At 43.1% G+C, this 13,570-nt stretch overlaps 1 protein-coding gene across 2 annotated transcripts in view; it reads right to left on the bottom strand.

Moving 5' to 3' along the window:
* Positions 1–13,570, bottom strand: part of ABCA10 (ATP binding cassette subfamily A member 10) — a 54,586-nt gene that overhangs the window by 25,835 nt on the left and 15,181 nt on the right. For both annotated transcript variants that reach the window (XM_070774182.1, XM_070774181.1), the window contains exons 10-20: positions 12,720–12,888; positions 10,790–10,848; positions 9,639–9,749; positions 9,101–9,276; positions 8,781–8,900; positions 8,402–8,540; positions 6,384–6,474; positions 5,760–5,899; positions 4,898–5,017; positions 3,350–3,548; positions 738–904 (exon numbers count right to left, since the gene is read on the bottom strand). In XM_070774182.1, coding sequence (XP_070630283.1) covers positions 738–904; positions 3,350–3,548; positions 4,898–5,017; positions 5,760–5,899; positions 6,384–6,474; positions 8,402–8,540; positions 8,781–8,900; positions 9,101–9,276; positions 9,639–9,749; positions 10,790–10,848; positions 12,720–12,888 — 1,491 coding nt within the window. The remainder of the gene's footprint in view (positions 1–737; positions 905–3,349; positions 3,549–4,897; positions 5,018–5,759; positions 5,900–6,383; positions 6,475–8,401; positions 8,541–8,780; positions 8,901–9,100; positions 9,277–9,638; positions 9,750–10,789; positions 10,849–12,719; positions 12,889–13,570) is intronic.

Here is a 13,570-nt window from a genome sequence, read left to right as displayed (position 1 = left end):
CACGAGAGCAGGAAGGTCAGTGTCAAGGCTTTAGGATAACGGTTTCGTCTTCTGTGAAGGAATGGTGCGCCTGCCCCGGTAGAGCCCCCGTCACGCTCCCAGCTCAGGAAGCGCTCTCTGATGCTGGGACCTAAGACTCCAGCCCACGCTCTCGACCCTCTCCAGAAAGTGTTCACTTCTCTTGCAATTCTTAGTTATTTCCTGAGAAATCTGTGATTCTCACGGAAATAAAACTTTTTATTAGTGAATGTTACAGACTTTCCAGAACTCTGCAATGTCTGTAATTACAAAATACACACAAAATCCCCCCTCAGGACCCAGACGTGGGGACCAGGGTACCCCAGCACGATGCTTACAGCCCTGGTGACCGAGTCACGAGACCGGCACAGAATCAAGCAAGCTTGATATTCTCCATTCTTCCATTATTTCTCTTGATTCGAAAACAAGTCCTTCAGTTTCCTCAACGTGAAGATGAGGCAGGCTAGACAGGCCCTGCTTCCGCCCCTCATGTTGTTGTCAAGACAGGTTTGTCTGCCTCTCAACTTTGCCCTCCTCAAAGTTCTTTGATAGTGAAAACTGAAGACTACAGCCTTCTTGGTGGTCCAGTGGTTTGGACTCCACGCTCTCACTGCTGAAGGTGTGGGTTCAATCCCTAGCCAGGGAACTAAGACCCCACAAGCTGCATGGCATAGCCAAAAAAAAGCTCACTGAGGCTACACTGAAGGCCTGTCGCTCACCTGTATTGTTGATGATCAACAGGTTGGTCAGAGGAGGTTGAGGGAGCTGTTCCAGAGAACGGAAGTACATTCCGGGTGAAAACTCCCAGCGATGATCATGAAAATACACTGAATACACGATCTTCTCGCAGACAGTGGGGATTAAGGCAATTCCGAACACCACTAACCTAAGTCAGAGAAAATGAAACCGTGAGTCTAAAACACGTTCCCTCTGATTAAGTCACAGACACGCTCTTTAAAGGCCAACCTATGGAAATCCAACACGCAGACATGCCATGTAGTTACACAAAATGAAACCCAGAGTGGGATTAATCTGAAAGTGGGCCCACATTTTAGCGTGATTGTATCACGTTGCCAGGCGTCCGAGGGGGACGGAGGACCAGAGGAGGAGGTGAGGTCCGGAGGGTTCCTCCGCGGGCGTGCTGGCTGACCAGGACGCGTGGAAGAGTCTGCGGGACCTCAGACAGCCTACCTAGGGGGTGCTTTTAAAATATCTCTTTACTCTTGTTGCTTCATTCTTCTTTCATTTTTATTTTTTATATTATAAAAGTATGACAACACATTTACAGGAGATTTGGAAAATACAACGTGACATATAGCTCCACTATACATTACAGTTACTTTTTAACTAGATAAATTAAGATTTTTAGCTGGGGTTTCAGCATTAAAAGTCTCAAAAATGAACAGAATAGACAGCAAAGTAGGCTATATTAACAGTAGACCTGAAAACCACTATGGACCAATTCAACATAATAAAGATTTATCCGATATAGAAAAGTGTGATGGACTCAGAGGGCCTGTCTCGAGAGTTCTGGACGGCAAGGAGCCGTGCTTCACGCTGTGGCTCCAAGTGCACCACGAGCACGATTTCAAGTGACGCTTGACCTTCTGTCCGCTGTTACTTGACATGTATCTTAACTTTGATGAACCTACATGCAGCACTGAATACGCCAGCTTCAGATCCTAGAACTCACTCCAACAACCGTAAGTAAAACACTTCCAAGCCGTCTTTCTGTTTCACTAGCAAGTATGTGCGTCCACTCTTTTCAGTAATCTCCTCCCTATCAGACCTCAGACTCTGTCAGCCTCACGGCTTCTAGAGAAAGAACAACGAAGTCCACCAGAGAGGATTCCCCTCCGGTCTTATCAACGACAAAGAAGACAGATCCAAGGACGCGCCCGAGGTCCCATTCCACCCCTCTGGTATCACAGGCGATGCCTCTGCTCGCATCGCAGGCCGGGCCTCAGTGCTCCTCGGGACCTGCTCCACCCCACTCCTGGGACCTCCCACACTGAGTTCATCTTTCCTTCATCCTCCGTGACGTCCCTGCTACTGGCTCATTCCCATCATCACTAAAGCATGTTCTCTCTGTCTTCATAAAGAAATAATGAAATTTCCTTCTGACTGCAGTCTCCCTTCAGCTACTGATCATAGAAAGAACAGTAGAAATTCCCTCTGTGGTCAAGCACCTCACAAGCGTTATCTACTTTCAGGCTTTCTCTTCGTAAAACCTGAAGGACTTCCCTTTTGCCAAATAAAACAGAGGCTTTCAGTTCTGAGCCATCATCCTCCACCACTTGTCTGCTAATCCTTTCCCGTTCTCTAGTCTTGGCTCAAAGGTGAGCATTTCAATGAGACCAACACTGACCCACCTGTCGAGAATGAACCCTAGCTCCCTCCCCAGCTTCTTGGTCTACTCTACTTTGTATAAGCTACTATATAATGTATTTAGTTTTTATATTTATCATTTTTTACCTTTTCCCCCAATCAGAAGGTAAACACTAACAGAAGGGTACAGATCTCAATCAAGGTATGTAGAACAGTTTACAGGCTTCAGTAAAGGTTTGTGGTGTACTGAAAAAACAGCATGGTTATTGGGTAGTTACTTGATTGGTGCTTTTCTCCCTGACAAGATCGTCCGTCTCAAGGCCTTTTCAGTGGTGTTTAATTACTGCAGACACTCAAAACAAACCTATTACATGAATGAAGAAATCAGTAGACGTATTTTCTTGACATTGGGACCTTTTATGCATATATGGGTAGAAGGCAACGGCACCCCACTCCAGTACTTTTGCCTGGAAAATCCCATGGATAAAGGAGCCTGGTGGGCTGTAGTCCATGGGGTCGCTAAGAGTCGGGCACGACTGAGCGACTTCAATTTCACTTTTCACTTTTCACTTTCATGCATTGGAGAAGGAAATGGCAACCCACTCCAGTGATCTTGCCTGGAGAATCCCAGGGACGGGGGAGCCTGGTGGGCTGTCGTCTTTGGGGTCGCACAGAGTTGGACAAGACTGAAGCGACTTAGCAGCAGCAGCAGCATGCATATATGGACTAAAGACTTGAAGAGTCTGATAAGGACTTCTCTGGTGGTCCAGTGATTAAGAACCAACCTTCCAATGCAGAGGACACGGGTTCAATCCCGGGTCGGGGAACTAAGATCCCACGTGCCTTGGAGCAACTAAGCCTGAGCACTGCAGCTGGAGAGACGCCAGCACGCCCCAGGGAGAGACCGCGCCCTGCAGCCAGGACTGCACGCAGATGAGAATAAGTGAGTAAATATTTTTAAAATAACAAAACAAAAAAATTTCTTAAAAAGTGCGATACTCACAAGGACAGGAAAATCTTCCTCTCATTCCTCAGCTTTAAGAAGCGGAGTCTCGCCACCGCACAGACTTGGCGTCTCCACAGAGCTGCAGAGCTGGCGGCCTGTTTCACTTCCGGAAGGGAACCAAGAGCCTGCTGGGCTTCAGACTCCGCTCCAGGGTCTCGGGTCACGTCGATTTCCGCCAGGCCCCCGACACCGGGATCTGTAACCATGTGATAGACTATTACAAGAGGTTACTTTACTTACATTTTCTCTTTAGAAACTTTGAGAAATGATGTTAGACAATTTGAAGCAACACTTCTAACACATCGACTGCTGATAGCTACAACTTTTACATTCAAATCTTTCCTTCAAACAAATGTAATGGATGCAGTTTCGGGGAGGGAGGGAGTCAGTTTGAGGGCATGGGTTAGGCGTCTAGAGTGCATGACTTCATTCGTATCTGTAGAGAAAGCTCTTCACTGAGGGATCTGTGCAGAGCGTGTCTTACGCAAAAACACCATGATAAATGTCTACAGCCGAATTTCCTGAAAATTCTTCTCCTTCCTTCGTCTCCTCCAGAGGATCAGTTTATCACCGACGGTTGACATTCAGTAACTTTTTCAAGACACCGTGGTGTTAAGTAAGAGAAAGTCCATGAAGATCCCCTGTTTGAGTCCCACCCACACCACACGTGAGCCGTATGACTGCGGCTAATCACTCAAATGTGTAAATCTCACTTTCTCACCTACGTCATAATATAAATAAAATAACTTATGGGGATTAAGAACAACAGAATCCTGGGTTTCCCCGGTGGGCCAGTGATTAAGACTCTGCCTTGGAATGCAGAGAACACGGGTTTGATCCCCAATCTGAGAAGATCCCACAGGCTTTGGGGCAATCAAGCCTGTGTGCCCCAAAGCCCATGCTTTGCAACAAGAGAAGCTGCCCCAAGAAGAAGCCCGTGCCCCACAGCTGGAGAGCAGGCCCCTCTCGCCACAACTAGACAAAGCCCACACACAGCAAAAAAGACCCCGTGCAGCCATAGATAAATAAATACTTTTAAATAGTAAAAATAAAATCAGGTTTAAAAAAACCCAACAGAATCCAGCAGTTGAGCATTATGTCTGGCACATAGTAGGCTTCTAAATTCTTCAAATTAGTATTACTATAAAGTAAGAGAAGATAACATCTTATTTAATTATCTGCCATGAATATGTTAAATAGAATGAGTTGGTTAGCTAGGCAAGAGAACATTCTTACAGGGAATGGCAAGAAAGAGACAAACCTGGATTTAGGACGTTAGCAGAGAGCTACTGAGGGATAGTGGTGGGCACTGCAGAGGGAAGAGGTTAGACCCGACGGGGGGCACACAGTGTCCCAAGGAGACTGGTCTGGCCCCAAGCCTGATGACGTTACCATAAAACATTTATGATACCTTAAAAGGTGGATGGCCCCCTTTATGCCTAATTCACCTTCTAGTTAGAATTCCACAGAAAAATCTATAAATATAAATTAACACATGGTCATTTTCTTTTTCCTTAATTTCCTGCTAGACACACATTTTTATACCTGGCCCATTAATTGCTGATCTGCCTTTTAGGTTCAAGAATACTTCATTTAGAGTTGTCATGGAAACACCAAAATTCATTATGCCCTGGTCAGAAGAGTTTTCAAGGTCTCTGCAAAGATCTAAAAAGCAAAGTAACAAAACAATGCAATTATTATTGGTAAAGAGTACACTAAAATACTAATTGCTAACAATTACTCAGGATAGATAAATCTGAAAATATTTTCACATTATAGATGCCAGCAATTCAAGAAAACATTCCCATAAGGTGTTCTCTTGTCCTTCAAATCATTTTTGTTATTTTACATCTCTATTATAGTTTCATAAACTTTAAAATCTCCTGCATTTCTATGGCCATGTGTGTGTTTATATCTGTATGTCTATTTAAAAACTCAAAAAACTTCAAAATAAAAATTCAGGCGGCATGGAATAAACTGAATTTTCTTCTTTGTACTTTCCAAATTTTTTTATAATCAGTATCTTACATTCATAATTAAAATTATAATTACCAAGAAACTATAGACCTGCTTGTAAATGTTTTAAAAATGTTTATTGAGCCTGTATCTCAAACAGAAATGAAAGGTTTCTGCTGATTCAGGAAAGATATATGTCAAAGCTTCGTTTAATGTTGATGAAGAGAGCAAACCTGAGTTTCTCAGTGGACTACATTCAGGGAAACTTAGTTGCTCTCTCATCAAAACCATGTCCAAGTAACACACTTCATTACATTGGAAATGGGAGGGAGAGTACTTATGGATACTTTCATGTAGAAGCTTCAGAGCAGGACTTGGAGAGCCGCAGAAAATGCAGTCAGCATCATCGTGGGCCAGGGGCTGTACTCTATGTGGTCACACAGTCTGTTACCTGGAAACTTGTCTGTTCTCTCCAGGGGCAAAGTATACACAAGTTTTTCTTCACTTTCTGCTGTTAACGTGGCATCTGAGATGTGCTGTGTGATGAGGGATGTGATTCTCTCCGTATTACACCTTTCATTCCTGTGTAAACTAAATTTTCAAAAGAGGCATGAGTCCTTCAAGTTCTTCTCCAATATGACTGCTCACTAAAAGACAGTTTTTGGTTAAACAGTCTGTATATATTACAGGCATACCCTGCTAACATCAGTAACCGGTTCTGACATTCTAGGAAGTGGATTTGGAATACAATTTTAGACTTTTAGGACAAACCATTTTATTAAAAATGATCGACTGCTTTTAGGCGGACACAACTGCAGATTTTTCCTATATAAATATTGCCAAAAATGTTGTATTGAAAGATACAGACATTTTTAGAAATTTTCATGCTTAAAACCAAGGTGTAACCAATAAGAAAATGTTAACAAGATATTTCGTAGTGTCTATTGTAAATCAATCCTCTCCCCAAATGAAGCTGACTTTTCTTACAGTTCTAAAGATTACATGGAATTACAATATGGTCACCCCTCATGTGGATACAGTCTTATCAACAACAATCACACCCAGAATACGTTACCTTAAGTGATATCCAATACCCCATTTCCGCTTCAGGAACAGAGACGACCCTGCGCATCTGAGTTTCCCGTTAGACAGAAACACTTTCCTATCTGAGTAGAAAGAGAGAAAGAGTAAATTTTGTAAACTGCTTGTATAGAACATTCTTTCTGGAGACCAAAACTGGCTGGATTTTTCAGGATGAATGCAACCTTGGTACCTAGAGTTCCTAGATGCTGCTACTTGACACCAGTCTCTACCCTGGGACTGACAGTGCTGACCTGGGCACACAGAGGCTTGAGATGGGCTGATGCATTGGGTCTTGCACTTTCAAGGCTCAGTCAACACCATGAGAACCTACTTGGACCATGCCTCCTAGAAGATGTAATACACCTACAGAGGGAGCAGGACCATGCCTCCTAGAAGACGTAATACACCTTCAGGGGGAGCAGGACCATGCCTCCTAGAAGACGTAATACACCTTCAGGGGGAGCAGGACCATGCCTCCTAGAAGATGTAATACACCTTCAGGGGGAGCAGGACCATGCCTCCTAGAAGATGTAATACACCTTCAGGGGGAGCAGGACCATGCCTCCTAGAAGATGTAATACACCTACAGGGGGAGCAGGACCATGCCTCCTAGAAGATGTAATACACCTTCAGGGGGCTGAGTTACCTAAGTCACCCTCGCAAAGGAAATCCACCCTAAATATTCATTAAAAGGACTGATACTGAAGATGAAACTCCAAAACTTTGGCCACCTGATGCAAAGAGCCGACCCATTGGAAAAGACTCTGATGCTGGGAAAGATTGAGGGCAGAAGGAGAAGGGGACGACAGAGGATGAGATGGTTGGATGGCATCACTGACTCAATGGACATGAATATGAGCAAACTCCAGGAGATAGCGGAGGATGGAAGCCGGGCATGCTGCAGGCCATGGGGTCGCAAACAGTTGGGCACGACTAAGCGGCAACAGCGAAAGCCAATGGCCATTCAACCACCAGCTGAACTGCCAACTCTGCAACACACAGGCCAAGTGAATGCCTATTGATTTAGGGCACCGAGCTTCGAGATGGCTTGTGACAGCAGTTTTGAGGCAGGAGACAATTGACACAAGAGATAAAGTGCATCCAACCTTGATTTCATGTGGGAAACTTCGGATACTCTTACAAGGCACATCAACAGCAAAAATTTCTCTCCCTTCCCTGAGACCCTTTCTGACCTCATTTTCCCCAGATTCCTTCTCTACATGATCTCTGGCCTCACTGAAACCGTCCTCCCCACCTGCCAAGATTTCCGAGGCAAAATGTTTGCTGTCTCTCTAATTCTCCAAACTTCACACCTGACACCTCATTCAGTAAAGAAAGGATCTCCCTAGAAGGGCAAAAAGGACTGCAAATTTAAAATAGAGTTTTTCCCAGCTAAACATTCCTTTCTACTCAACAAAAAATATATATTTTTGTATGTGCATGTGCTAAGTCACTTCAGTGGGAAGCCACATATTTTTGTATACACACACACACACACACACACACACGCATACACAATACAGCTTCCCAGGTGGTGCGAGTAGTAAAGAACCTGCCCGCCAGTACAGGAGATGTGGATTTGATCCCTGGGTCAGGGAAATCCCCTGGAGGAGGGCGTGGCAACCCACTCCAGTGTTCTTGCCTGGAGAATCCCATGGAGAGAGGAGCCTGGCGGGCTACAGTTCATGGGGCTGCAAAGAGTCGGACACGACTGAACCGACTTAGCATGCACACACACACATAAAAAGTAACACTGGCATTTCAAATTTTTAAAAATATGCACTTGTGATTAATATAAACAGCCCAGAAAGTTACAGACAGGAGGATACATAAAGCGTGAGTCTGAGAACTCACGGGGGTCAGAATGCCTGGACGCCAAGTGCCACTTTCAGATGCCCTTTCTCAGATGCACGGCAAATGAGACTCTCTTCTTTCCAACAGACGTTAGAGAGAATCTCTCTCGTATTCAGCCCTTGAATACCGAGTCAGTATAAAGAACCCAAGACTCACCAGCCAGGATGTCAGCCTCGTCCATGAACTGCGTACTAAAAAGGATCGTGTGGTTAGTTTTCCGCTCCTTCAGGAAGTTCCACACGAGGTGCCTTGAGAAAGGATCCAGTCCAGCAGTTGGCTCGTCCAGGAGCAAAACCTGCAGTGGAGAGCACGCGAAAGCACCTTCTGTTTAGAGAGAGGCTCTTCCGAAAACAACACAGAACCCAGTATGACATCTGCGTTCAAACAGAGTCCTTCATCGGATCCCTAACAGGCTCGCGTGGCCCTTTATTATAAATTTACTCTCACGTTTGGCAACTAAAGTGCAGTCTGGACTTTAACAATCATTTTACATCCTTCAATCCAGATTCAACTCAAAGATATTTTTATCTCTTACCTGAGGATCTCCTAAAATGGCAATCCCAAATGTGAGTTTTCTCTTCTGTCCACCACTTAACTCTTTAGCGATGACATCTTGAATATTGTGCATGTCTAATTCCATCATAATGCCTTTTACCTATCAAAAAAACTACATTAATAGAAAACATTTTACCTGAAGCAGTCTTAATTTGCTAATAGTTAGAAGGAATTTATTCTAGAACTCCATTGATTACGTTTTATTTATGAAAGAGTAAAGTAATAGTTGAACAAAAATATGATCAGGAGCAAACTAAGTAAATTATTTCCAAAGTCATCAATTCTAATATGTTCATCTACCTCTTGTTCCACTTCTTTCGGTGGAATCCCTTTTATTTTAGCAAATAGCCTGAGGTTTTCTCTCACAGTAAGAAAATCGAAGTAGATATTAAATTGTGGACAAAATCCAGTGTAATTTCTAATTTCTTCCATGTTTATTATTTCAGAGAGTTGGGTGTTGTAAATAGTGGCAGATCCTATGGATAAAAAAATGTAAGTCTTTAACACCAGGATATTAACTCTATGCAGAGTGATAATATAGGATATTCACTGAAGAAACTCCCATTTTATAGCTATGTAATTAATACATTGAAAAGATGCAGATTATTCTTGACATAAATACCACTGTCCAAAGCAATGCAAAATATACACGGAATGACAAATAATAGTGAAAAAGAGATACAAGCATTTTAGTTTATGTAAACACGAAATAAATATTTCCCATTTTAAATGGCTCAACTTTGCAAAAAGCCTCTTTCTGAGAAACGTTTTTCTTTCACATAACCAGACTGAGGAAGCTGTTCAGCAGCCACCTTGGTTTGTAAAATTCTCTTCTCACCTTCAGTGCAAGCAGACCAGCCGCCAAGGATGCTCAGCAGTGAGGATTTGCCAGCTCCGCTGTGGCCAAGAATCGCCGTGAGCTGGCCTTCATAGACGTCAAGACATATGCCTGTTTCCGGATAAAATCTGAAAGTTAGACTTTGGATAATACTCCAATGAAGTGGGCCTTTAAAAAAAACAACACTGAAAGAGTAAAGTGTACCTCCGCACTTCATTCCACTGTATTTTAATATGACTTTTTACAATTATATATCTACTTGTGTCTATTTATGAAGACAAAGCCTCACTTCCTCTGAAGAAATTAGATCAAGACTGGAAATATAAATCCCCACTTTCCTCCCTACCACAAATACTTTGAATGTCAAAGGATATATACAATTAATATTAGAGAACATAGCCACAGATATGAGGATAAAAACAGAGGAAGCAGAGTATGTATTAATACTTCCTGGACAAAGGCAAGTCTCCATTTCTACTAAGAAGCAGTCTCACTGAGGGTCCCAGAGCCAGGTACAGACACAAAGCAGCGGCGTATGCTGTCTACTCTATCTTAGCAGGCAAGGGGGTCGGTAAGGACAGGGTGCTCAAGCTTCCCTGGCACCAGTCAGCTTCTGACCCATATCCCAAGTGTGGGCGTGGTCTCAGAGAGGGCTGCTGGGATCCAGCACGCGTCACAGGCATCCTCATACATGCATGCTTATGACTTGACAGTGTTTTAACATTTGAGTAATTATCTAACTCCATTGGGAAGCAGCAAAGAGTTCTATGAGCATCCCAGAATTGTTGAGACTCACTGAAAATGTAAATTGTGGGGTTAAATTGTGAGAGAATCAAAAATAAAGCAAAGCACAGCCCAAAACAGATGATGAAAAGCCCTATGAAAATATTAACACCAACAAATCTGGTGATGCTCCAAGCTAGCGTCAAAGATTACACACTTGCATATTTAGTACAATCCCATTTCTTAAACTGTCTCATCCATACACAGAAAAATATGTATTAGTGATTATGCCTCATAGTAGAAATTTAAAAAAAACATTCCTTTTATCTATATTCATTCTCTAATTTTCCATTATGACTATTTGTATTTTCAAGAAGTGAAAAACATTTAAAATTAGAAACATCAAAACAAGGAGTTGTTCTCTTTACCTTGCAATGCTTCTACTTTTTCAGGTTTTCCTTTATATTCTTTTCTAAGATTTCTGATTCTGAAAGAAGATTGAAGACTATGAGGTGATTACAGTTTCTGATGACGCAGATGACGCCACTGGCCAACACTACCGATCATGATTGACCGTAACCTTCCCCACAGGAGGGATTTATTGTCGGAGTTCTCAGGAGCACGGGGTGACACCGGTTGAGCGAGGGGGTGGAGGTGGGACCCGCTTCCCACAAACTGGTGAGAGGATCCATCTTAACGGGAAGAGGAGGGCAAAAGCCCCTGCCGGGCCCAAAGGAGATTTCCACGGGCATTTCATGCCTTCCAGCTGCGTTAGCAAATGAAGGGGAGCTACTGTTGGAAGAAAGCCAGGAAGAAGCCAAGGAGGGGGAGCAGTGGAGAGAGGCTTCCTCTCTCTTGATTATTCAATGGTTCTTCTCTTCCTCGGGCAAATTTATCAAAATAATAGTGGCTTCTGCCCTGTGTTTCATTTGTTTTCCCCACCTTCATTCCCAGCATAAGACACAGAGCCTGGGACTCCACCACGCTTCTGAAGCCATTCTCAATGAAGTTACCCATGAGGTCCTAAGTAGCGCATTCAGCGGTCACTTTTCAGCCCTTGTTTCATAAACCTCATCACTGACTTGACAATTGCAAACCCTTGTCTTCTTGTCCTTAGCTCTGTTCACTTCTGGTTTCCACCTCGATCTCAATATTCCTTCTGGGCATACCTTATGGACTCCTTAAATTGGACTCTATACCGACCAGCTATTTTTCTTATTCTCAGATCGTTGCCATACAGTATCAGCCCCTCTTCCTGCTTCCTCTCTTACCAAAAATTCTCATTCTCAAGTCTGTGTCTTTAGATCTTTCTTCAAAGCTTCAGATTTATGAACTCAGCCTTCTATTATATATCTGTACATGGATACCAAACCCGCATGGATAATAAATTGACATGTACACACTTCCTTTTATGTAACAGACATATTGCTTAATTATCTCACTGACTCAAGAAGAAGCCACTGTACTATGGAATTACATCACACATTTCTTGGGAAGAAATGAGGCTTGGAGAGCTCAGAGTTTACCAGAAAGTCATGGAGCCACTAATTAAGAAGAAGTCTTTCAGGATGAAAGCAAAAATATCTGAAAGAAAGGAACTTCCAAAAACACATCATCGACTAATGCAGATTCATGTTGATGTATGGCAAAACCCATCACAATATGATAAACTAATTATACTCTAATTAAAAAAAATTTTAAAAAGAATGAAAGCACATCATCCCGAACGGATAAAGAAGCGGTGGTACATACATACAATGGAATATCACTCAGCTGTAAGGAATGCATTTGAGGCAGCTCTAACGAGGTACACGAATCTAGAGCCTATTATACAAAGTGAAGTAAGTTAGAAAGAGGAAGACAAATATTGCATGTTAACGCATATATGTGGAATCTAGAAGGATGGCACTGATGAGCCCATCTTCAGGACAGCAACAGAGACACAGATGCAGAGAACAGACTTGTGGCCCCACTGGGGGAAGGAAGGGGTGGGGCAGATGGAGAGAGTGGCTCTGACCACACACAGGATCCTATGTAGAACAGATGGATAGCCAGCGGGGATTTGCTGCATGACTTGGAGCTCAACCTGCTGGTCTGTGACACCCCAGAAGGGTGGGATGGGGTGCAAGGTGGGAGGGAGGTTCAGGAGTGGGGGACGTGTGTGCCTGTGGCTGATTCACACTGATGTATGGCAGAGACCAACACACCATTGTAAAGCAGTTATCCTGCAATTACAAATAAATAAATCTTTAAAAACCACATCATCCACAACAGTGGACCTGTGGTCGTCCTTGTGGCAAGTTAATTTATCACACTTTTACCTAAATGTGTACAAAGTCACATAAACTGTTAAGTCACCTTATGGCTTCTTTTCCGTGGAACTCTGGAGACACTGGCTCGAAAGAATCATCGCAGGAGAGCTCAGAATTCATTTCATTCCCAAAGACTTCATGGTGAGTGTTTTTGTGTTGGGACCAAAAGGAAGACTTCAGGAAAAACAGTGGTGAATGCCGCTGGCCACTTTCATCTGAGCCATAAAGACATGATTCCATGTTGAGTCAAGCAAACGGCATCACTGAAGAACTACACCTGTCATAGTGTAGCTTGATGGCAATTTCTTCTACACATTAATGACTTCTATTCATTTTTTCCAGTTTTATTGAGAAATAATTGACATACATAATTATATAAGTTTAGGGAGTACAGCATAATGGTTTGATTCACAAACAGTGTGAAATGATGGCCACAATAGGTTCAGCTAACATCCTTCATCTCATAGAGATAGGATGAAAGAAGGAAAAAAAAAATTTCTCCTTGTGATGAGAACTCAGGATTTAGGCTCTTCACAGCTTTTCTACATATCACACAGCATGTTCCCTACAGTCATCATGCTGTGCGTGGATACTACTTATTTATAACTGGAATTTTGTACTTCTTGACTGCCTTCCTCCAGTTTTCCCTGCATATAGCTCCATTTTGCTATTTTTGTTGTTTAGTCACTAAGTCGTGTCTAAATCTTTATGACCCCAATGGACTGCAGCCCACCAGGCTCCTCTTTCCATGGGACTTCCCAGGTAAGAACACTGGAGTGAGATGACATTTCTGGCTCCAGGGGATCGTCCTGACCCAGGGATCGAACCTGCATCTCCTGCGTGGGCAGGCGGATTCTTTACCACTGAGCCACCAGCAAAGTTCATACTTCCATATAC

The sequence above is a fragment of the Bos indicus genome, chromosome 19 (assembly GCF_029378745.1).
Source record: "Bos indicus isolate NIAB-ARS_2022 breed Sahiwal x Tharparkar chromosome 19, NIAB-ARS_B.indTharparkar_mat_pri_1.0, whole genome shotgun sequence".
In the NCBI taxonomy this organism is placed as follows: Eukaryota; Metazoa; Chordata; class Mammalia; order Artiodactyla; family Bovidae; genus Bos; species Bos indicus.
This window is presented reverse-complemented; position numbering and strand designations above follow the sequence as displayed.